Here is a 24,114-nt window from a genome sequence, read left to right as displayed (position 1 = left end):
ACTTTCATATACTATCAAAGTTATGGCTGTTTCTCTTCATTGGTAGGACCCACCTGTGACTGACCTTTGACCAGCGTTTTTGACTAGGTAATCATAGATTCCTATTAAGCTTTAGGTAAATCATTTCCTTCAGCATTGCCTTGTTGAAATTCAAATGCTGGCAATGCTTGTTGGGAGCCTTACCGTGTCTCTCCTGGGACTTAAGGCTATCTGTCTGCACTTTGCTAAATGTAGCAAAAAACTTGCATGTATTTGTTGGCCTCATAAATGTTGTTTTGTGTATTGGGGTGGCACCACGAGTCTATTTACGACCTGAAAGATGGCCTTCTTTCAGGAAGAATACCCCAAGTTATTGTATGCAAACTTAATTCATCCTAGACTAGTTTTTTGACCTGGAACATCAGGAAAGAAAGTTTAGGAGTTTTGTATAGTCGTCAGCTCTAGCCTGCATTGTACAGCTTTGAGCTTGGCTGAATTCATCCTAATCTCACCCACGGACGCACTATGGCCCAAGAAATGGGTGAGGAAAAATACTTTTTTTCATTGATGAGAAGTGTGTACTGCCTTAACGAGTCCAACATGATGGCAAGATGATTTTTTACACATGGTTATATCTTTTAAGGGTATGCATGTTTATACTGCAAGTGTAGTGAGCAATGATTTGTGGAATACAGAAGGTTTATTGTGGCATTATTTTTGCAGCATCCAATAATCTTTACGAAGGCACCACAATCAGTCATTGGACACAGAGATGCAATCATTTATCCTCATGCAATCTCATCACAAGTGGACTATGAAGCAGGTACGGATTTCTAGTTCTCTTATTTCCATGATGGCTTCCATTGTCAGATTGTCAAGTGCCACAGTATGCATTTAAAAAAAAAAAAGAGAAGTGACAAGAATTACAGTAACATTTAGATTTTTGTGTGTGCAAACGTATCACAGAGTTGGCAGTTATTATTGGCAAAGAAGGTCACGGCATCAAGAAAGACGTGGCCATGTCCTATGTATTTGGGTGAGTAATCAAGCTCAGTGCTTATGCCTAGAGTGTTGACTTTATACCTAACTGGAAACTTTGGCAAGAATTTGTTGGAAGACCATGAACATGAGCTTTAATTCTCTTGGCTAATGTTTTGGGTGTGTCGATGATCTTGTCTTTGACAGCTATACAATCCTTAATGATGTTACAGCAAGGGATTTGCAGAAACGTCACCAACAGGTTGGTTGTACTTGAAAGGGTTTTAGTGTGTAAAGATAAGACTGAGTCGGCGGTCGCTTCAGCTCTGATTCTGAAGTTTATGCCTCAAACGTTTTGATAATTTTGATGGACATGCCTAGATTGTGGTAGTTAGTGTTCCCTACTTCCCACTTGCCAGCCGCATGGAGGTGGGCAAAGTGTAGCTGACTACCTCATCTGGATCCGTGATTTGGTGACACAGGTCCACAATTTATCAGATCTTAACATCCATTTTCTGAGCCAATCGTTGCTACTTATCCTTCCATATAAACACTCCACACCATTCTTTATGGGATCCACTCCCACTTACTACAAATCAGCACGTGCCCTTACAAACACATGCTACAGAAAGCTCAAATACCGAAGCAGCCCCTACTTGATCTCTCCAATATTGGGCTCTTTGTGAGACTTAACATAGAGAATCAAACAAGCGTTGAGTGGAAAGCTGTGTCTCGATGCTAGGGCCTTCAATAGACTTTGAAAAGCTACAATTGTAGAGGCATGTCTCCTACATGTACTTTTGATTGAATAGTTACCCTTGTGAGGGAGTGTGACCTTTTAATGATGTCCTTTTACTTAATATGATGATTGTGGAATAATTAAGGAGATTAGTCACAATTGTGACATTCCCGCCCACTTAAAATAAGACCAGGGGCTATAAAAGTGACTTTCTATTGGAAGAACAATCGAAGAAGTTAGGGTATTGTTGTAAATCTTCGTCACTTTGTCATGTAGTTAAAACCATCCAAATTTGTCCATTTTATCAAAAAATTGTAATTATCTCGTCTTTGGTGAACATCAAACATCGAGAAGCTTATCTGGAACTAATATTATGTGCTCGCATTTCTAGAACATATGTTTTAGCATCCTCGGATAGATAAATCTCTTTGTATACTTCTTGAGCCAATAAGTGAAGAGTGTGATGAATTCCATGTTCTTTTGAAACCACCACATGATCTCCCAAGCATCCCGTGCATCAAACACATGAACAAATGATGGTGCTAGCGGATTACCTCCCAACCATAGCTCTTGCGGAGCACCTCTAAGCTATGAGACCAGACCCACACCCTTACCTCGCTCCTTGCCTAGCCACACCATCCTATACCATCATAGCCAACCCCTCGGAGGTGTGTAGTGGTGTGTAGCTAGAGATCAAGGTCTAGGCCTTGCTTGGGTCTCGATCCACCTACGAGGGATGTGCCAATAACTCACTTATATAGGCTTCAGGTCTAATAATAAAGCAAGAAAGCACACTTAATAATATTTAGAGTTATAATAGGCTTTCACATTGTCCCACATTGATAAACTCGGCACTCATAGCTGAAAATTTGCATATGAAGTGGGTTAAAAACAAGTCAAATTCAGATTCATTTAAGGGCAAGAGACGGGCTGGTTATGACCAGAAAAAGGGTGGACAGCCCTATAAAAGTGAGCAGAAAGATGCCTCAAATACAAAGGGAAACTCATCTAAGAAGCCGGGGGGTGAACGCAATGATTTTGGGCTGTCAAAACAGCAGAGGCTTGATTATGTACATGATGGGAAATGTTTTGGTTGTGGCAGTAAGGATCACATATTTACCAAATGCTCGCAGAATCCCAAGAATGCAGATTCTAATGCAGAAAAGCCTCATGTGAATGTTGTGCCCGATGTGTAGGTAAACACGGGGCAACCCCCAGATCATAGAACAATATGTAAAGCATGGGGACAGTTGAGGGATCAGCCCGCACTCTTTTTGTTTGATGATGCATCCACATATAATTTCATTTCGGTACAGATGGTTGCTAGCTTAGGCTTGGATGTATCAGATTTTGGAACTCAAAAGAATGCAAATGCCGCTTTTGAGGGTAAAGGAGTTGATGTAATGCCGATCATTGGCAAACTCCGAATTCATATACAGGGATATCTTGATCATGAGAGTTTCTTAGTTTCTCCTCTCACAAGATGTGATGTTTTGTTAGGGATGCCTTGGCATGCTCGTATGGAGCCCAAGAAGGACTAAGTCCAAGAAAATCAGTTTTGTTCATAGAGGTAGAGAGCTTGTTATAGAAGCTGGTACTCCATGTAGTACCATACCTATTGTAAGTCATGTTCAGGTTTCCAAAATAATGAAGAAGTCAGCTTGTTCTTACTTGGTTTTTGTACGAGAACAATGTGAACATGAGAATGTACATGTAGATCATCTAACCCGAGAGCGCATAGACTTTTTGCGTGGTTATGGTGATTGTTTCAGGGATGCATTACCAGGAGAGTTGCCACCTGAGCGTCCCGAGGATCATCGTATTGATGTGATACCTAGGAGTACGTCCCCGAATAGACCTCCTTATAGAGTGAGTGCAAGTCAGTAAGAAGAGATTATGGCGCAAGTTAATGACTTGCTTGAGAAAGGGTTGATACACCCTAGTTCATCTCCTTATTGCTCACCTGTGTTGCTGGTGCAAAAGAAAGACGGGACGTATAGGATGTGTGTGGATTTTCGTGCCCTTAACAAGGTGACGATAAAGAACAGGTTTCCGATACCATGTATCGATGATATTTTGGATAGGTTGGAGGGTGCAGCATGTTTTAGCCGCATCGATCTTAAGAGTGGATATCATCAGATACGGGTGGCCTCTCAAGATATTCACAAAACTGCTTTTCGTACACAATTTGGGCTTTATGAGTTCTTGGTGGTCTCGTTTGGACTTACCAATGCTCTTGCCACCTTTAATCATATGATGGATCGCATCTTCGAAGCACACAGAAAGTTCATTGGTACTTTCTTTGATGACATCATTGTGTTCTCTAAAGATGAAGAGCAACATAAGGAGCATTTGGCCATAGTGTTTGAAGAGCTTCGTCGCCATAAGCTCTACATTAATGGCAAGAAGAGTGAATTTTTCTTGGCTGAAATTCACTACCAAGGATGGAGTACGTATGGATCCCACCAAGTTTGCAGGCTATAAAAGATTGGCCCGAATTGAAGAATGTACATGAGATTAGGAGTTTTCTGGGATTATGCTCATATTATCGTCGGTTTATTAAGCTCTTCGTCGAGATTGCTTCACCTTTGCATGATTTAACAAAGAAGAAAGCTACTTTTCACGAGGGTGACAAGCAAAGAAATGCCTTTCTTAAGTTAAAGGAAGCAATCATGACTGGACTGGTGTTGATCATTGCAGACTTGCATAAACCCTTCTCAGTGGAATGTGATGCATGTGGGAGTTGTATTGGAGCACTCTTGAACCAAGAAGGCCATGCAGTGGCATATGAGAGCCGTCGGTTGCAACATGCCAAAGTACACTTGCAGGTTTATGAGAAAGAGTTATTGGCAGTGATTCATGCTCTCACGATGTGGAAGCATTATCTTTTGGGAGTTGAATTTACCGTTAAGACTGATCATCAGAGTCTACGGTATTTTCTTACACAGACTAAGCTATCTGAGAAACATATGAGATGGGCAAACTTCCTATCTATGTTTCATTTTCAGATTTTACATACTCCTGGTAAAAAGAATGTAGTGGCCGATGCACTATCCCGAAGGCCTCAAGTAAGTGCTATTACAGTAGCCTATCATCAGGACTTATCAGATATGCGAAATTCTTATCATACATATGATGATTTTCAGCATATATGGGCTGGTTTTCAGCAAGGTATAAAAGCCCCGAATTACTCCATACGTGATGGGTATTCGATGTTTCATAATCGCTTATGTGTACATAAGGATTTGAGGCAGAAAGCAATGGATGAATGCCATGCACCGCCTTATGCAGGGCATAGAGGAATCCTTGCCACTACACAGGCTTTGGAGAGATACTTTTTCTGGCCAGGAATGCGTAAAGACATAGATGACTATGTGCGCCAATGCATGGTTTGCCAGAAAGTTAAGTTTGACAGGCATAAGACTCCGGGGTTGCTTCAACCGTTGTTGATTCCGAATCAGCCTTGGGAGAGTATTGCCATGGATTTTATCACAGGTCTTCCTAAGTCGTAGCAAGGGAATGATGCCATCTGGACTATTGTGGATAGGTTCAGTAAGCAGGCACATTTTATTCCGGTACGGAAGACCATAAAGCCAGAGCATATGGCAAAGATATTTATGGCACAGATTTTCAAGCATCATGGTATGCCAGAAACGATTGTGGGGGATCGTGATTTCCGCACCACAAGTCTCTTTTGGCGAGCATTGTTTGATAACATGGGAACGAAGCTGAATTTCTCTTCTGCATATCATCCAGAGACAGATGGGCAGAGTGAGATTGCAAATTCAGCAGTGCTTGATCTTTTGAAATGCTATGTGGCTGATCGCAAATCCGATTGGGAGAAGTTTTTTTTTTTTTTTTCGAGAAAAGATCCTTTCATTAGTTATATAAAAACTCCCGTAGGGCTAAAAAAGATCCTCTCTTGCTCATAAGAAAACAAAGCAGAGATCCAAGCAAGTCAGCTAGGGAGACTCTCCCTAGGTGCAGAAAAATACAAATATCAGTACAAAGACTGAGGGGCTATATCATACAATAGGAGGGGGGAAAAGCCAAACAGGTGGCCTGTAGTGCCAGCGGGGGGAACCCGCGTGTAGGGTATAGAAGGGGCCGTTGCGCCAAGTGGTGTGGAAGGCCTGGCGCCGCAAGATCGCCTCATCCGAGCGGATGCGGTTATACTGTCCTCGCAGAGTGTGGATCAACTCTTGCCAAATCCCCCGAACAGTCTCTGTTGGTGGCTCCAGTCTCCCCTCAAAGGCCCTGAAACACCCGGCTCTCTAGGTGAACCATATGGTGAGGCTGCTGAGGAGCTCCCATTGTAGATCCCTCTCCTGTGTCCAGCCGGCGGACGAGAAATCCGGTGAAGGAACCAGGCGAGGCTGGCCCCTAATGAATCTGATGGCCTGGCTGTCCTACTCCGTCTCATAGCCTAGTGCAGGCCTTGACAAAGTCGACCAAGCAGCGGCACCCCACGTATACATACCCTCTGGAGAGAGGGGGGCCAGAATGCGCAGCATCCGCAGCCAAATCTGCTGCGCCTGAGGACAGTCCCATAGGCAATGCCTCTGTGTCTCCATAGGGTGGCCGCATCGGCCGCAGGCCGCTGTAGACAAGCCAGGTGCCAACTGCAGAGCCCCTGTGGGCGACCAGCCCCACTGGAAAGTCGAGATCCTGCGTACCTGTCGACTAGCCCAGAGCCTGGTCCAAAAATCCTCCAGGAACTCCTATGAGAGTCCCTGTAGCCGCCAATGCTCCGATGTAGCTGGAGAGACCAATCTCCTCGCCGTCAAAATATGTCGCCCCAACCGAACAATATACTGGAAAAAGGTGATCTCTGTGGCCTCGGGGGATGCATAAGGATCATGCCACTCGTACTCGCCAGGGTCCCACTGGAGCCGGGCCAAGGGGCGCGCTGCATAAGTCCATATGCGCCAATCAGAGTCCACATCTGCAGGGTCTGGGTCAATATGCCACTTCCGAGAAGCGGCGGCCACTACCCGTATCCTCTGAAAAATGCACTCTGCAACCAAAGGCGACTCCACCTCCACTCTCTGAAGTCTGCCCTCATCTTGGATCTCATAGTAGAGGCATCTACCATCCTCAGTGCAAGCTCTGACAGCAATCAGGATCTCCAACTGTGTAAAGGCTCCCATCCACCGTGGGGCCACTGGCTCGAGAGGCGTGAACCACTCCTCTGTGAGTGCCTCCTGAATGTCATCCCTCATAATCAGCCCCCCTCTGAAGTGACTCAGCCTCTCCACCTGGATCTCCTCTAGGAGACTGCAGAAGGCCTGCCAGTCTCCAAAACTACGTGCTGGGCCTGCCGCCAATGGTCCCCAGGCTAGACGAGGCCGAGAACCCAACATATGACCCTGCTCTGTGCGAACCGCTGGGCTCCAGATGAGCGGCTGTCTGGCCCGCTCCTCATCACAAGGAGGAGGTCTCTGAGAGAGTCCCGGTCTCAGCAACTCCCAAGCTCGCAGGATGCTCAAGGCAAATCTGTCCTCCCATCCTCTATTGAGGCCTGTCCTCCTCATCTCTATGAAGATCCATTGCATCTCCGGTGCCCAAGTGCCCCCTGCTGGAGGAGCCCGAGCCTGCAGCCGCTGCAAAAGAAGCTCTTTCCAAGGCTCAGCGCCTGGAAGCAGCCCCCGAACAATAAGCTTCCCCAATAAGGCTCTACTCTGATCAACTAGATCTATAATGCCCAAGCCCCCCTGGGCCAGCGGAAGTGTAATAACTGCCCAAGCGACCTTAGCCCGGGTTGACTGACCGTCCCGCCCAGACCAAAGAAAGTTCGTGATCAGCCTCTGTACCTGGTTGATGCAAGAGCTCGAGAAGATCCAGCAAGACGTGATGTACCACATGGTCGCTAAAAGCACCTGATTCGCCACCACCACCCTCCCAGCCAAGGATAGCCGAGCTGTACTCCAATACAAAAGCTTCCTCCGAATGCTCAGAAGAAACGGGGCAATCTGCTGCTCAGGTGACAAATCTAGTCCAATCTGGCATCCCAAATACCGCACTGCTGTGCCTTGAGGAATCCATCGAAAACCCAGGTCTGGGCTCCATGCCGGAGTGGGAGCGCTACTGATCCAAAAGGCCACTGTCTTGCGCCAATTGATCAATGCTCCCGAAGCTGCACTAAAAACCTGAAGCGACTGCTCTGCCCTCTGAAGATTGGCCTCCTGGCCATGCACTAAAAACCTGAAGCGACTGCTCTGCCCTCTGAAGATTGGCCTCCTGGCTATGCAAAAATAAACCCGTGTCATCAGCAAACTCAGCATCGAGCAGGTCCTCCCCCCGGACTGGGAGCTGGAGTCCTCTCAAACCAACCTCCTCTGCCGTCAGATACATGCTCATAGCCTCAACAAAGAAGAGAAAAAGAAACGGGGCGAGAGGACACCCCCGACGGACTGATCTGGTCAACTCAAAACTCAGCCCCCGTCCTGCTGCCATCAGCACCTGGCTACGAGCTGTGGAATATAGAGCTGCCACTCCTCGAATCCAAACTGGCTCAAAGCCTAGGCGAAGCATCGTGCCTTCTAAGAAACTCCAATCGACTCGATCGTATGCCTTCTCAAAATCGAGAAGCATCACGACCAGGTCCTCACCGAGAAATCTAGCTCGGGCCGTCGCCTCCCAGAAGGAGAAAATGTTGTCAAGGATACTATGCTCCTTGACGAATCCTGTCTGGGTAGCATGAATCAACTCCCCCAGGAAGGGTTGGATCCTCAAACTCAAGGCCTTTGCTAAGACCTTGTAGACAGTATTGAGGATCGTAATAGGTCTCCAATGCCGAATATCATCTGATACTCCCTCCCCCTTGGGGATAAGAAAGATCAAGCCCTCTGAAAAGCTCTGTGGCATCACCCCAGTGTCCAAAACATACTGAAAGCCCCTGCGGAGGCCTGGCCCCAAAAGGTCCCAATATCGTATAAAAAAGGCCAACGTCAATCCGTCCTCCCCAAGGCAACTGTGGCGCGGAAGGACTCTCAAGGCCTCAGCAAGCTCAACCTCTGAAAGAGGCTCACCCAAAACTGTACGCATACGATCTGTGACCCTCCTCTGCACATGGGCCCACACAGTCTGTCTGCAAGCATCCCGAGCCTCAGTGGTGGCTGGCTCCGCTGAAAGCAGGTCTCTATAGAACTCAGTGGCAATGGCTCTGATCTCCTCGGGCTCAGTGGCTACCGATCCGTCGTGCCTCTTGAGCTGGCGGACTCCTGCTCGAGCATGGCAAGGTCCAGTAATCTCAAAAAACTCCCTAGTCACTCTATCACCAAGCTGCGTCCACTGAGAGACCTGGCGACGATAGTAAAACTCATGTCTCTGCTCCTCTGTCTCTCTAACCTCCTGGCGTGCCTGGCTTAGCTGGGACGCCACCCACTCACATGTAGGCTGTTGCTCCTGAAGGCGCTGAAGCGAAGCAAGGCTGCATCTCAACCGCCACTCCCGCTCGCGTGTCTCTCCCAGCTGTGTCAAGGCTGCAGCGTGCAAAAAAGAGCTGAGCTCGATGAGTCCTGGGCACACTGGCCTGCTGCATCCTGGTCAGAGCTCTGGCTATCATGCCATATCCTCTCAATGTCCTCAGCAAGACTAGGATCTGTAAGTATCCTCTCTGGTATCCTCAACTGCAAGCTGGTCTCCCGTGTCCTCTCCTCAAGTGTCAAGGGGAGTTGAGGCGAGCGGGGGGGGGGGGGGAGGAGGGGGGGGAGAAGGGGGTGGAGAAGGAGCGGCTGCCAAAACCGGAGCGGGGACGGGAGGAGGCGAAGGTGGAAGCGAGGTGGGAGGGGGGGACGGGGGAGGGGGGGTGGGGGTGGGGGTGGGGGCGAAGGAGGGGGTGCTGGCATCTCTTGGTCCTTAGTCGGCGTTAGGGTCTCCTCCTCTAGGAGAGCAAAGCTGTTCCTCACGGGAACCCAGTGATGCTGAGACTGTGGCTGCTGCTGCATCGGTCTCTGGGCGTGGTGTTGGGGCTGTCTCCCTCGACGACGCCCCTGTCCAGGCTGCCACTCCGAGGTCTCTGTGGGCTGAGCAGGTGTCCCGGAGGTTGCCTGCCGAGCCGCATCTGTGGGCGGGCCATCGGGGGTCTGCTGCTGCTGCGGTGAAGGTCGGGGTCTCCTGCGAGGGCAGGCCTTGGCCAGGTGGCCGACCTGCCTACAGATAAAGCACTGGTTCGGGAGCCTCGAAAACTCCACTCTCTGATCAATCCATTGTTGGGTGTTGGACTCACACACTCACACACACAAACCTGCACATTAGGGTTAGGTGCAGGGTAGAGAAGCTCACACACAGAAATGAGAGAAATGAAATGAAATGAAATGTTAAATTAACGTCTTCAAAAGGCCATAATGACCTATGAGACCAAAAGTTACATCATGGTGGATCTGATACAATGTCTGGAGAGAGAGAGAGAGAGAGAGAGCCAAAAGTGTGGTATCCACAAAATGCAAGTCAACTCTTGCATGTGTGCCACATCCATATAATATAGAAGTACAAAATATTATATGTATGAGTGTCCTTTCACACTTGATGTCCAAGGGGAAAAACCACATGGGAAAAAGTGCCCTTGGTTAAGCCCTGTTCACACATAGCACTACCATAAGTGAGCATATTCCTACAAATCCCCCCTGTAGTGGAAGTGTGAACCTGTACAAGGTAGCAGATCACTCTCTGTATGAGAGTAAGCCCAAAGCTTTGCGGAAAACTTCAAACTTTTCTCGAGGTAAAGCCTTTGTGAATAGATCTGCAACATTATCCTGTGTAGGGCAATAAGATAAACTGATCTCCCCTGCATGTAGCCTCTCTCTGACATAGTGATAATGAATCTCTATGTGCTTGGTACGTGCATGAAATACTGGATTTCGTGCCACGGCCATAGCACTCTGGCTATCAGTGAGAATGGTGGTGGGTGTCTGCTGACACTCACGAAGATCAGCCAATAGTCTCCTCAACCATACACAATCTACTGTAGCTGTAAAGACTGCCCTGTACTCAGCCTCACAAGTAGATGTAGCAACAGTGGGTTGCTTTTTACTCAACCAAGATATGCATGAGCTGCCAAGAAAAAAACAATTCCCACTGGTGGATTGCCTGGTATCATAATCACCAGCCCAATCTGAATCACTGTATGCATAAAGCTGCAAGCTGCCCCCCCTGGGATAGAACAAACCAAGATCCAGGGTACCCTTAAGATATCGAAAAATGCGTTTGACTGCTTGCCAATGCTTTGTGCCTGGGCTGTGCATGAATTTGCTCAACAAAGACACCCCAAAAGATATGTCTGGCCTCGTGTTACACAAGTAAATGAGGCATCCCACAGCCTGGCTATAAAGGCCGGCCTCAAAAGGCTCTCCAATATCATGCATAGTAAGCCGTGCACCTGATTCTACTGGAGTAGAAATGGGCTTACATTCATCCATGAGGAACCTTTTTAGCAAACTTTTTATGTACTTAGTTTGCTGCATAACAATGCCATCATCTGTATGCATAAACTGTATGCCGAGATAGTAGTGTAAAGGCCCCAAATCTGACATATCAAATTCAGCTTTCAAATCAGCTTTGAAATCTGAAATTTGTGCTTTGCTTGTACCTGTAATGAGCATGTCATCTACATACAAGATGACTATGAGAATATCGGCATTGGTTTTCTTCACATATAATGTGCTTTCAGCTGGACTATTCTCATAACCTTGGCTGGTTAGATGAGCATGTATCTTATCATACCAAGCTCTTGGAGCTTGCTTTAACCCATACAATGCTTTGTGCAACCTGCATACTTTATGTTCCTCACCAGGAACTACAAAACCAATGGGCTGATTTACATATACTTCCTCCTGTAAATCCCCATTTAAGAATGCAGTTTTGATATCCAATTGATGCACTTTCCATCCTTTATGGGCAGCCAATGCAATCACAGATCTTATTGTGGTCATTCTCGAAGTAGGAGCAAAAGTCTCTTCATAATCTATTCCCTTTTTCTGGGAGTAGCCTTTAGCCACAAGTCTTGCTTTGTACCTGTCAATAGTACCATCAGACTTTCTTTTGACTTTGTACACCCACTTTGTGCCAATTACATGCTTGCCTTTAGGCAATTCCACAAGATCCCATGTATTATTCTTCATGATAGAAGAAATTTCAGCTTGCATAGCTTGCAACCAATGCTCATTCTCATGTGCTTCTTCATAAGAAGAAGGCTCTTCTGAATCAAAGAGACCACCCATTGCGAATGCAGACTCCCCACGATGTACATTCAAGGCATGGCTGGAACTAGCCCTTGTTCTACCTGTGAGTGGAGCTGCAAGTTTGCTTTCTTGCAAAGTTTTCAGCAACCATCTTGGCACTGACTTGGCTGTGTCTATGGCTGTTTGCTCTTCCCTGACAAGATCTTCCACTTCTTCAATAGAAGGGGGCTGAATAGCTGGCTGGTCCACATGTTCTACATGTGGATTTTCTTGTGTAGGGGCTGGCTGATCTGAATCCCCCCTAATTGCAATGGGTAAAAGTCCATCAAACATGTCCTGTATGCCTGTATCATTGCTTTTATACAAGGTGACCATGGGCTGTTCTGAATTTTCAGCAAATACCACATCTCTACTCACAAAAATTCTTCGTGTAGTTGGATTATAAAGACGGTATCCTTTGCTTTCATTGCTGTAGCCCACAAAAATGCATTTAATTGCTTTGTCATCAAGCTTTGTTCGGAGTTGTTCTGGCACATGTGCATATGCCAAACACCCAAATGTACGCATATAATCCACTGTTGGCTTTCGGCTATACCAAGCCTCAAATGGTGTTATGGTTTTCAAAGCTTTTGTTGGACACCTGTTCAACACATGAGTTGCACACATTATAGCTTCCATCCAGAATTTGTGAGGCAACTTTTGTGCTTTTACCATGCATCTTGCCATCTCCATGAGAGATCTATTTTTCCTCTCAGCTACACCATTCTGCTGCGGTGTGTAAGGCACAGTACATTGGTGTTTGATGCCCTTTTGAAGCATATAATCCTTGAATGCATTTGACATGTATTCTCCACCTCTATCTGAGCGGAGTGTTTGGACTTTACATGCACACATATTTTCAGCCATTGCTACAAAGTGTCGAAAGCATGTAAACACATCTTCTTTTGCTTTCAAAGGGTAAGCCCAAGCAAACCTGGAGTAGTCATCAATGAATGTGACAAAGTAAAGATGCCCCCCTATTGATGGTGTCCGCATTGGACCACATACATCACTATGTATGAGCTGTAATTTATTTTCAGCTCTAACAGCTCCATCTTTCGGGAATGGTTTGCGATGCATCTTTCCCAAAATACACCCCTCACATACATGTCTTGGCGGAGACTCAAGAGGTGGCATATTATCAACCATATGATGCTTCTGCAAAAGCATCAAACTCTGAAAATTTACATGCCCAAAACGAGCATGCCATAGCTCTGCATCATGCATAGCAGGAGTGTGGGCAGCCACTGTATTTGCATCATAAGTGCGCTTGTCATAGCTGTCCAGCTTATACAAGCCTTTGTATCGTGTTCCAGAAGTGACAATTTCATAACCCTTTGATGGGTCTTTTACCAAACACTTCCCATCTTCAAATTCAACCTTTAAACCTTGGTCGTTTATGGCTGAGACGGAAGCAGATTTTTCTTTATTCCTGGAACATACAATACATTTTTCATACATATATTTGCACCATTGGCTGCAATAAGTATGACATTACCAATTCCCTTTACTGGATATGTGGTATGATCTGCACATGATACAGTGCTGCCATTTGAAGCATAAACCAAGTGCTGAAATACATCTTTGCATGAAGTGATGTGGCTCGAAGCACCACTATCAAAATACCATGATGCATTCTGTGTGTCAGATGCAATGCAAGACATATCAGTGTCAGAAGCACTTGGTGTGTCACTAGTGCATGTGACCAAAAAAGTGTACTCTTCTTGGATTACATTAGCTGATTGCTGTGCTTTGTCATCCGAAGAGTCTGCTACTGCATTGCCTGCTTCTTTCTTTTTCTCTTTTGCAATCCTTTTCCTACATTCACTGATGTAGTGTCCAGGCTTATGGCAGTAGTGACATTTGCCCTTCTTTTTGGGCTTGTTTGCATCCCCTTTGTCAGACTTTTCACCACTAGAAGAGGGCTGTCCATGACCAGCCTTGCTAGACTGTTGTCCCCCATGCTTAAAGTTCTTTGCTTTACCCTTATCCTTGGCTGTAAATGCTTTTTCTCCACCACGGTTGCTCGAAATGTTTGCTCTTGTTTGCTCTTCCTGCAAGAGTAAACCCACGAGCTCTTCAAAAGTGACGGGATCACCACCTCCTCTCATCGAGAGGTTGAGAGAGGTGTGAAAACCCAAGTAGGAAGGCGGTAAAGAATGAAGAGTGTTGGTGACCATCTGTCTGTCTGGGATAACCTCATCAATGTTGAGCAATTGTTCCTGCAAATCTTTCACTTTGGTGAGATGATCTGCCATGGAGTCACCCTCATCCATAGAAAGAAGATCCAATTGCCTCTTCAAGTAGGCAACTCTTGCCTCGTTGCGTACCTGATACATTGCAATGTGTCCCATGCAAGCTTCGATGTCTTGCATGAACGAATGTGCGGAATAATAGTCCTTTTCACTGAAAGGGCTATCAATGACATGGCCTGTGCATCTCTAGAGTCCCATCTCTTCTGCTCTTGTGTGGGAGCAGGATCTACATCAGGAGCTCTTTGAGCACCTCCCCTTTGAGGCGTGGCTGGTTGAATGGTATGTGGGCGTGTGTCATCACCACACACGATGCCCCAAAGCCCTTTGGCTACCAGCAAATTACGGATCATAAAACTCCAGAGGGAGTAATTAGATCCATCCAGCTTGTCCTCCTGGGTGAGCACACCAAATACATCTGTAGCATTCTGTGCCATGTCAACAAAGTATAACTGCAAGCAAACCAAGCACCAATGTGCACTGCCAGGCAACCAAATGTCCTGTGCAAATGTATGCCTGCAAACCAAAGCAAGTGTAAACCTGCACCAAATTGTCCAATTACACTCAATGTGTATACATACGCGACAAATCGCAGCTGCAATGCCCAATTACATGCTCCAATCAGAAAATCCCCAATTTTTATGCACTCCAATCGCTTCAATGTGCATCTAATTGGCCAATTTTCAGAAAAGCCCCAAATTTCTGCAAATGTAAGAGCTCCAATTTGCCAATTTTGACCTCAATTTTGAAAACCCCCAAATTTCTGCAAATTAGAGAGGTTCAATTTGCTGATTTTGACCTCAATTTCAAAAACCCCCAAATTTAATCTGCAATTTTCCTTTCAATCTGACTTGCACAGCATTCATTGTCTGCAGAATCGGCATATGACCTGCACTGCAATGGCTGCAAATTTTGTATTTGATAAAAAATTTTGACAGAGAAATACCTTTGTGCAAGTTGAGGAGGCTTGGAGCAGACAGTTGAGTAGGGGGAGCCAGCAGAGCTGGAGACTTCAACGATGAGGAAAACTCAAAGCTGCAAATGTTGAGAGTCGTTGCAGATGCAGACTTTGGAGGGAGTCGTTGCAGGTGGAGAAGGCAGATGGCTGTGGGCAGCCGACGGGGAGCTTTGGTTGAAGCGTACGGAGCTGATGGCAGAGGCGAAGGCGAGCTGCACCAGGCAGGTAACGAGCTAGTCGCTGGAGTTGGGCGGGCGAGCCAGAAGCGGGAGACACAAGCGGCGTTGGGAAGGTGCGCCGGCGGCCTTGGACCAGTGCGGGCGCTTGGAGTCACGCCAGTCGAGACGGAGCATAGACGGCTGACGGCGCACAGACGGTGGCCATGGACTAGCGACGGGCAAGCAGAGCCGGAGTCGCTGGTGTCGGAACGGGCGGGAGCCGTCGCTGTCGGGGAACGAAGGCCACGAGTCAGTCGTGGGCTAGCGCGGGTGGAGGACGGAGCATACGACGAACACTGCGTAGACGGACGGACGCGGCGCCGGAGCCAGACCGTGACGGAGCAGAACGGACGGCGACAGGCCGGAGCGAGAGCGGGAGCCTGGACGGAACGGTGGGGCGCACCTGGGCGTTGACGGAACTGGGCGGCGTCGGCGCTGGGTAGCCGGCTGCAGAGGATGCGCCGCCGCGAGGCTGGGTGGAGGTGGTGGGCTCCCCACTAGTGCCGCCCGTCTCTGGCGGCTGGAGGGAGGAGCGTGGACGGAACCGGCGGACGGCGACGGAAATTCGCAGTCGACGGAAAAACACAGCGTCGACGGAATTTTGCAGTTTTTTCTGCAGTTTCTGCACAGCCACCACTCCAGAGCCAGCTCCCAGCTCTGATACCAAATGTTGGGTGTTGGACTCACACACTCACACACACAAACCTGCACATTAGGGTTAGGTGCAGGGTAGAGAAGCTCACACACAGAAATGAGAGAGAGAGAGAGAGCCAAAAGTGTGGTATCCACAAAATGCAAGTCAACTCTTGCATGTGTGCCACATCCATATAATATAGAAGTACAAAATATTATATGTATGAGTGTCCTTTCACACTTGATGTCCAAGGGGAAAAACCACATGGGAAAAAGTGCCCTTGGTTAAGCCCTGTTCACACATAGCACTACCATAAGTGAGCATATTCCTACATCCATCCCCCCCCTATCCTAGGTAGCTGAATGACCTTCGGAAGGGAGGAGATGTCAGGAACCAAAACTCTGACCGAAGGTAGTCCAGCTGTTCTGGCCACCACTGAAGTTGCTGTGGGGCCAGCCTCAAGCACCGAACCCACCAATGCTCCTAGCCTAGAGAGGAGCGGAAGGTACTCACGGCGGAGCCCAGGGAAGCAAACTGTAACATGGAAAAGGCGCTCTCCCTGCTCGGCCGCTGCTGGGTCAAAGCCATGCTGCCAAGGTCTGAAGAATGCCCGAGCGCCCCTGATGTCAAGGGGACTCATGGCTAGGACCTTGGCCATGCTCTGGGCTGTCTCGAACTTGATCTGGTAGCGTTCACGGCCCAGTAGTAGAGCTGAACGTCCAGGACCTTGCCGACATCTGCAAGAAGGCGGGCCTGGAGAAGATCCCGGATCTCCCCTCTGCTGGGGCGAGTGCCGACTATACGGCAGTTGGTGGAATGTGCCTGGAGGCGTTCCACCTCTGCGGCGAGGCTCGCTTCCTCTTCTGGCGAAAGAGAAAGCCTGATGGGGGTATCCTCAGGGGCGGGCGTTCCACCTCTGCGGCGAGGCTCGCTTCCTCTTCTGGCGAAAGAGAAAGCCTGATGGGGGTATCCTCAGGGGCGGGCGAGGGGGCTGCGGGAGAGTCCCTCTGAGGTGGGGCGGGAGGAGCCTCCATCAGAGTCTAAAGCTATGTCGAAGGCGGAGCGAATGCGGAGAGTCTTGCAAGAACCGAGCTGCACACAAAGGGCGGAGGGGGAAGGCGGAAGGCAAAAAAAACCCCAGGGGACGAAAAAACAGAAAGAAGGGGAGGGGGGGATAAGGTGGCGAAGACAAAAAACCCTCGGGGGGGGGGGGGGGGGGGGGGGGGGGGGGGTAGCGGAAGCAGCGTGAAAAAGGGGGGGGTGGGGGGGGAGAGAGGGCGATGGCTGGTGGAGGGGAGGCGGGGCGTTGATGAAGGGAGGGGGGGTGCGAAGGAGAGGAGCAGGGGGCGGGTGCTCTGGGGGACGCGCAAGAAAGCTAGGCGGAGGAGGGGGGGAAGCTTGTGTGAGGGCAGGCGGGAGGGGGAGCAGACGCGTGGGCGGGAAGGGGGGGAGGGCGCGCAGGCAGCAGCGCGAGCGGGGGGGGGGGGGGGGGGGGGGGGGGCGTGAGCTTCAGCGAGCCAAAGTCGTGTATTGATCCGATTGGGAGAAGTATTTGTCACTGGTAGAGTTTGCTTACAACAATACAGTGCATACTTCTACTGGCAAGGCGCCCTTTGAGATTGTTTATGGCAAGACAGAGATCCGAGGATAAGCATAAGAAAGCTGCAGATAAGCATAGAAAGCAATTGGATTTGAAGGATGGAGATTGGGTTTTATTAAAATTCCAAAAGGCTCACCTTCGCAAGCAGACTGGGAAAGATGGTAACTATCTGAAGCTATCTTGCAAGTATTATGGACCATTTCAGATCTTGGAAAAGATCAATGAGGTAGCTTACAGGCTGGTGTTGCCAGATCATTGGCGGATTCATAATGCTTTCCATGTTAGTCTCTTGAAGAGATATATTGGTCTTGAGCCGGTAGAGCCGGTTATGGAAGATCAACCCGAGGTTGATGAGATGGAAGAGGTATTGCAGCTTGAGCAGATTGTTTTTCACAAGGAACGGAAAGCTGCTAGAGGCAGGCTTGTCCGTAAGTACCTTGTGAAGTTCAGGAACTATCCAGCACTTGATGCGAAGTGGATGGGCGAGGCATATTTTAAAGATTATCCAGATCTTCTTGTGGCCTACCTTGGTGAGTACTTTTTGGTCCTATGTGGACGACGCCTGTGAACGGGCTAGTTGGATGTACAAGATGTAAGTTGGGAGATTTCATCCACTATCTTTGTGCACCAGCATATGTATGTGAGTTGAACATGCATGGATGACTTGTTTTTGATGCCTGGACATTGCTTGGTATTTTGCTTGTGAATGTCCACGGGCACCGGGGACGCCTGGACAACCCGTGGATACGCGTGTGCACACCTGTTTGGGACTCATATGGTTTCCTTATGTGTTTTGCAGGTGGTAAGTGTGCATACTTAACCCAATTTATTCATTATTTCATGTTACTAAGGTTTATTGGGTGCAAGGTTCACATTCACTTAAAGTGTGGGCGGACACACTTATAATTTTATAAGTGAGTTCACATCAGGCTGGACTATTTTTAATGAACCAAGGCCAATTATGAGAGATGGGCACCCGGGCACTCCCAAATAGCTCCACGAGTTGCTATTCTGGGGTGTGGGAGGGCCAAAGTGGGCAAGCCCTGACTTGTAGAGCACTCATCTGAAAAGCGTGGGCTGTTAGGAGCTGTGTTGGACAGGAAAAACAGCAAGTTTACTCATTTGCATGAGCTACAGGTGGAGTACATGCCGAGAGCAAGAGTCCCAGGGTTGGCTGGCTGCTCTCTCTCTCTCTCTCTCTCTCTCTCTCTCTCTCTACAGGGCTGGCCGACTGCATCTACAGGGCTGCAGGCTGTTAGATTTGTTTCCAGAAGCTGGCGCATGGCTGTTGGGACTGTTTTTGTGCTACTCTGCAGAGAACAAGGCTTGGACAGAGTGAACAGAGCCTCAACAAGAGCTGGCTGACTGTTGTAAGGGCCATTATTGGCTGTTTTTACAGGTTTGCAGGAAGCTTCTCACGATGAAACTTGAGCAACATGTCCCTAGACAAGTATCAGGCCTGGGGACCTGATCTGGTGGAACCCGTGGGTGGCCAATGAGCCAAAACCATGGCTGGTTACTGTTTTGCAGGTTTGGAACAGCACTTTGTTAGAGGGTTGGTGACCGCTCTATCAAAGTATAGGAGTGGTTGGTGATCACTCTACCCTGGTTGGTGACCGAGGGTATTTCTACAGGAGTGGTTGGTGATCGCTCAACCGTGGTTGGTGACCGAGGGTGTTGCAACAGGAGTGGTTGGTGACTACTCAACCTTGGTTGGTGACCGAGGAGTTGCTGGTAATGTGTTTACCTATGTTTTTCACAATTGGATAAATCTGGTGTCGGCTGGATGAGTGTGTACTCTCCAGGCACCCGCATCTTGTACATATAAATACTTCTGTTGGTAATAAAGATACCTCAGGGGGGGGGTTGGCCCAACTTCAGCCCCTAGTGTTGTGTCATGTGCAAGTTGGTTTATGTTTGTAGGATGTATATGCTCATGTAATGTTTCACAATGATGGTAATCATGTATATGCCAGGAATGGTTGATGTAAGTATGTTGTTTTGGTTGTGAATTGGTTCCGTATACACGTGCCTGTTTGTGACAGTCTGGGGTCACCAAGGAAGCGTGCAGGATCTTGTGGCCATGGAGCTGCAAGGTGGGTGGTTTGGCCTAGTGGTATGGGACGCTAGGTTGGGGCCATTGGTACCAAGCAGGCTCGTGGGTGATCAAACCTCAGGCTCGGGGTTGGTTTGAGACAATGAACCTACGGTTGGGCGGTGAGTCGGTAGCCACAATCTATCACGGTTGGGCGATGTGTACGACGATGTATGGTCTATGAAACCTCGTTAGGGTTTTGGTTCTAGGTTAGATAACCCTTGGGTATGGCTTGTAGAGACCTTACAAGGGTCATAGTAGTTGGTATCCTACCAGTTGGTTTGAGTCACATGGCTTTCAGATGGACCACCTCCCCTCCTTATGAGTACAGCTTGGACCCCCCCTTTCCTTGATCTCTCATGGTAGGAGATCAACTGCATCATTTGTCTAGATTTGACTGGACTTTATCATATAGACTGGACATGGATATCCCTGAAGCTTCAATCCTACAGAGAGCATTTCTTGAGGATCACTAGGGAAGGTTTCATTGAGAGGCCCAGTTATCTCCACAGACATGTCCCACGGCATGAGGATCGCCATTGGTCACCTGAGGGTGTCGTCACACCGCCTTTAGATTGAGACAAGGAGAGCAAAGGGCATCCCACGAGATACACAGGTATGCAAGCTTTGTAGTACTGGGGAGATTGAGTCTGAGGAGCATTACATGCTTTAGATGCCCAATTTACTATGAGATGATAGGTGGCTGCTACCCCCTTCGGATCTTTCGTAGACGTTGATGGCATCTCTCTCTCTCTCTCTCTCTCTCTCTCTCTTTTGGTCTCATAGGTCATTATGGCCTTTTGAAGACATTAATATAACATTTCATTTCATTTCTCTCCCCATAGTGATACAAGAAGATGGCACGTACGCCAAATGTTATTTGATGCATATGTGCTGCAAACAGTATTGTACGGAGTCGAAGTAGGGGGCGGAAGCATCTCACAAATCAACTTGGGATGATATTGAGAAAATGCAAAAGTCCTTCCTAAGAAGACATCTGGGTGTCAAAACTACAACACCTTACTCAATACTACTCCTAGAGACAGGCTGTCAACCAATTGAATGTCACGCAATGAAGAGGGTTTTCCGATACATAATCAAGATCAAACGTATGAATGATGATAGATTACCCAAGAAGGCTTGGGAGACAAGCAAGAGGCCACAAAAGAATCATAAAAGTAAGATGCTATCTTCCGGATGGATGCAAGATTGGCAAGGCTGGTTCAAACGATGGAAGGTAGACGAATACCTAGAACTGCCACATGAAAATATGGATATGGAAGTTTTCCATCACGCCCTCCTAGAGACACTCCGTAACAAGTGGCAATCAACTGAGAAAAAAGCTAAATTTGAATACTATTGTGATGCCATTAATCCTGATTTTTGGTCATTCTACACACAAGGAGAGGACAACACTCAAGCATACATAAGCACACCAATGCCACCCCATGCACGCAGGAATATAGCATGTCTTCAGACAAGATCACACAAGCTTGAGATTGAAAGAGGAGCATGGCAAAAGGTGCCAAGGCAGGAAAGAATCTGCAAATTTTGTGACATGAAGGCCATGGAGACAGAAGAACATATGGTCATGGTTTGTCCTCGATATACACATATTCGAGGCGGTTTCAGCAAACTCCTTGAAGGCCACACAGCTGCCACAAGTATTGCTTACAGCCACACCCACTGTTTTGGGGGCATTCATCATTCGACTCTTCAAACATAGAGAGGAACGTGAGTCACAGTATGCCACACTAGCTTGCTAGTTTTACCCTTCATAGTAACAGAAGGAGAGTTTTTTTTTTTTTGTCTTGTACTAGTTTGTTGCATATTTGGCCCCCAGTGGACGATAATACAATCTTCTTCTGCTTCTTCTTCTCTCCATTTTGCATTGAACCGGATGTGCAATGTGGGCTTTCACATTGCAACGTCTTTCCATTGTCTAGCTTTCATCATGCCACGCTTCATAGAGTTTTCTAGTTAATTTAACGTTGTAGAGGAAAGATTCTGGGGCTAGTGTGCACAGATTGATTGGAGGCTTTGTTGAAGTTTGGTGTCAAAGTCCAGTAGGGTGTCTAGGGTGGACAAGAAGCAGCAGGCTGTGTTGTTGTGTCGGTTATGATTAAAGGACTTATTTAGCTAATCACCACACTTTGTCCGCCTCCATGTGGCTGGCAGGTAAGGGTTCTGGCCGTTTAGGCATTTGACTGAAAATTAGTAAACCATGGGTTGTTCCCACCATATTCAAGTGCATCTGCAAAAAACTATTGATTTTCCTGACTTAAGTGTGGGTTTGAAACTGCTGTTTAGAGCGTCTGGCACCATGTTTTGATCATTGCTTAGAGAACTTGTGCTTAGAGTCTTTATTAGAGGCCAGGACTTCTGACTGTTGGACATTGTACTACATTCTTTTTTATCAAAAGACACTAATAAGTTTTCTCTGCATGATGTTTGTAGTGGTTTTTAGGGAAAAGTTGTGACACCTTTTGCCCTATGGGACCTTGTATTGTGCCAGCTTCTAACCTTAACGGCCAAGACGTTCAAATCCAATGCTGGGTAAATGAAGAACTACGGCAGGTGCGTACATCAACTCTGCAGTATTAACTTTAATCCTCTGAAGCTGTCAAACTTCACTCAAACATTGGTGCTGACATTATTTGTTTGAATTTTTGACAGAACGGAAGGACTTCGCAAATGATTTTTTCTATTTCAGAGTTGATTGAGGTAATTTCAGCAAGCATAACTCTACAACCTGGAGACATAATCGCGACTGGCACACCTTCTGGTACTATTCTACCTTTCATAGAGCCATCTACTATCTGCTGGACACTACCTTATGGATATGCATGTTGGCTGGGTACACATATAGAAGGTGCCCATCAGTCCATGTCAATGGGCATGATTGATCCTCTGCTATATTAAATTTGACCATAGGATGCTGTTTTCAAAAGGGTCTTTTAGTATGGGCATAGAGAGGGCCCATACTAGTTAAAATGCCAACGCCTGTTCAACAATTTCTTTAAAATGTCCAGCCACCCACTCAGGCTGGCTACTCACAGTGCAGCTTTTACCAGGCCAACCAATCAATCAGGAGACAGGTTTAGGCAACATGGGCAGTGCCCCCTTAATACAGATTCACCTGCCATTATGCTGACTAGACATCGCCCCTCATCGTGGTAAAGTTGGGCTGGAAAAGGATGGGGTACAGCTGTGTCCGCCAATCACGAGGCTGTAGAAAGGAGTTTCTGGGGGGCCTGCAGCTGGGTTCATCATCACAATTTACACATGCGCTGAAAGATGGTGGTTGTGCCTGCAATCCAGAATATGAGCGCAGCTGTGTAAAGGGGATGCCTCGGCCTGGGCACCTATCCCACTTGTACATGCCACTGCTCATGCCTATATGGTGGCAGGCAGGGAAAAGTGCCCAAGACTTTGTGTAACTAGCCTAAGTCTTCATGATGTCTAGCCAATCGAGCTGATAAATGTTCTGAAATGTCATGTGCATTGAATGAAAAGTGTTCATTGCCATTGTCAAGTCAGAAAACAGCATGCTTGCAAAAGTTTGGGCATTTCTATAACCATTATGCCCAAAACCTCCACCCATATGCTTGCAATGCCTGCCCAATCTCAGGGCACTTTGTGTATCAGGCTTTAGGACATGCATCTAAAATCATAAGCAAGCATGCCATGCCAGATAGGGCATAAGTTGTGTTGAGAGTCTTACGTTTCAAAGATTACATGCTTTGCTTGAATTCGTTGGTGCTGATTGCAGGTGTGGGGTCTGGGTTTAATCCACCAAAACATCTTATGCCAGGTGATAACGTGCGCATAATAATAGAAGGTATTGGGGTGCTAGAAAACAGTGTAAATTAGACTTGATACAAAGAAGACCATGCTTTCAATCTATTGATGATTAAGTCTCTTTGAGATCATGAAGAAATGTGCATTGGCATTAACATGAATTGGAGCCATTCAAAGGCCACTATATGACACAAGTAGAAGTCAATACATTTGAATGGCAACACTGGCCTTTTTGGTCCTGCAGGGACCTAGTGTTATCCCCTCATTTTGAGTTGTCAAACGCCTTTTGGTCAACATTGTTGTAGTTTGATTGGTCCTTGCTAAGTTATTCAGAATTTCTTAATATCTAGTAAATTCTAAGTAGTGAGATTCTAAATATGTGATCACAAATTAAGACATGTGGCTAACATGCTTGATTTATAAAGATTACCCTTTGAACATGTGCCTTTCTTCTTGTTGACTAAATCAACCATCCTCTGACCTTCTTTTGCTTATGCTCGTCTAATGATAGGACCATCTACACGTGCACATGGTATGCTAGCTTAGATATAGGTGGTGCTTTGGATGTACTACACAGTTTTTTTGTAGGTCTAGTACATCCCAAGCACCACCTATATTTAAGATTTTAGGTCGCTAATGC

General features: G+C 47.2%; 1 protein-coding gene across 5 annotated transcripts in view; it reads left to right on the top strand.

Moving 5' to 3' along the window:
- The window catches only part of LOC147613498 (uncharacterized), a 103,865-nt gene extending 80,097 nt beyond the window's left edge, over nucleotides 1–23,768 (top strand). For all 5 annotated transcript variants that reach the window (XM_086781425.1, XM_086781426.1, XM_086781427.1 and 2 more), the window contains 6 exons: nucleotides 703–802; nucleotides 946–1,015; nucleotides 1,165–1,219; nucleotides 22,131–22,250; nucleotides 22,350–22,458; nucleotides 23,446–23,768. In XM_086781425.1, coding sequence (XP_086637551.1) covers nucleotides 703–802; nucleotides 946–1,015; nucleotides 1,165–1,219; nucleotides 22,131–22,250; nucleotides 22,350–22,458; nucleotides 23,446–23,546 — 555 coding nt within the window. In that variant the 3' untranslated portion in view covers nucleotides 23,547–23,768. The remainder of the gene's footprint in view (nucleotides 1–702; nucleotides 803–945; nucleotides 1,016–1,164; nucleotides 1,220–22,130; nucleotides 22,251–22,349; nucleotides 22,459–23,445) is intronic.
- Nucleotides 23,769–24,114: the final 346 nt, after the last annotated feature.

Source organism: Cibotium barometz, chromosome 43, assembly GCF_041138505.1.
Source record: "Cibotium barometz isolate CiBa-2024 chromosome 43, ASM4113850v1, whole genome shotgun sequence".
Classification (NCBI taxonomy): domain Eukaryota; kingdom Viridiplantae; phylum Streptophyta; class Polypodiopsida; order Cyatheales; family Cibotiaceae; genus Cibotium; species Cibotium barometz.
Note: the sequence above shows the minus strand (reverse complement) of the source record. Positions and strands in the feature narration are given on the sequence as shown.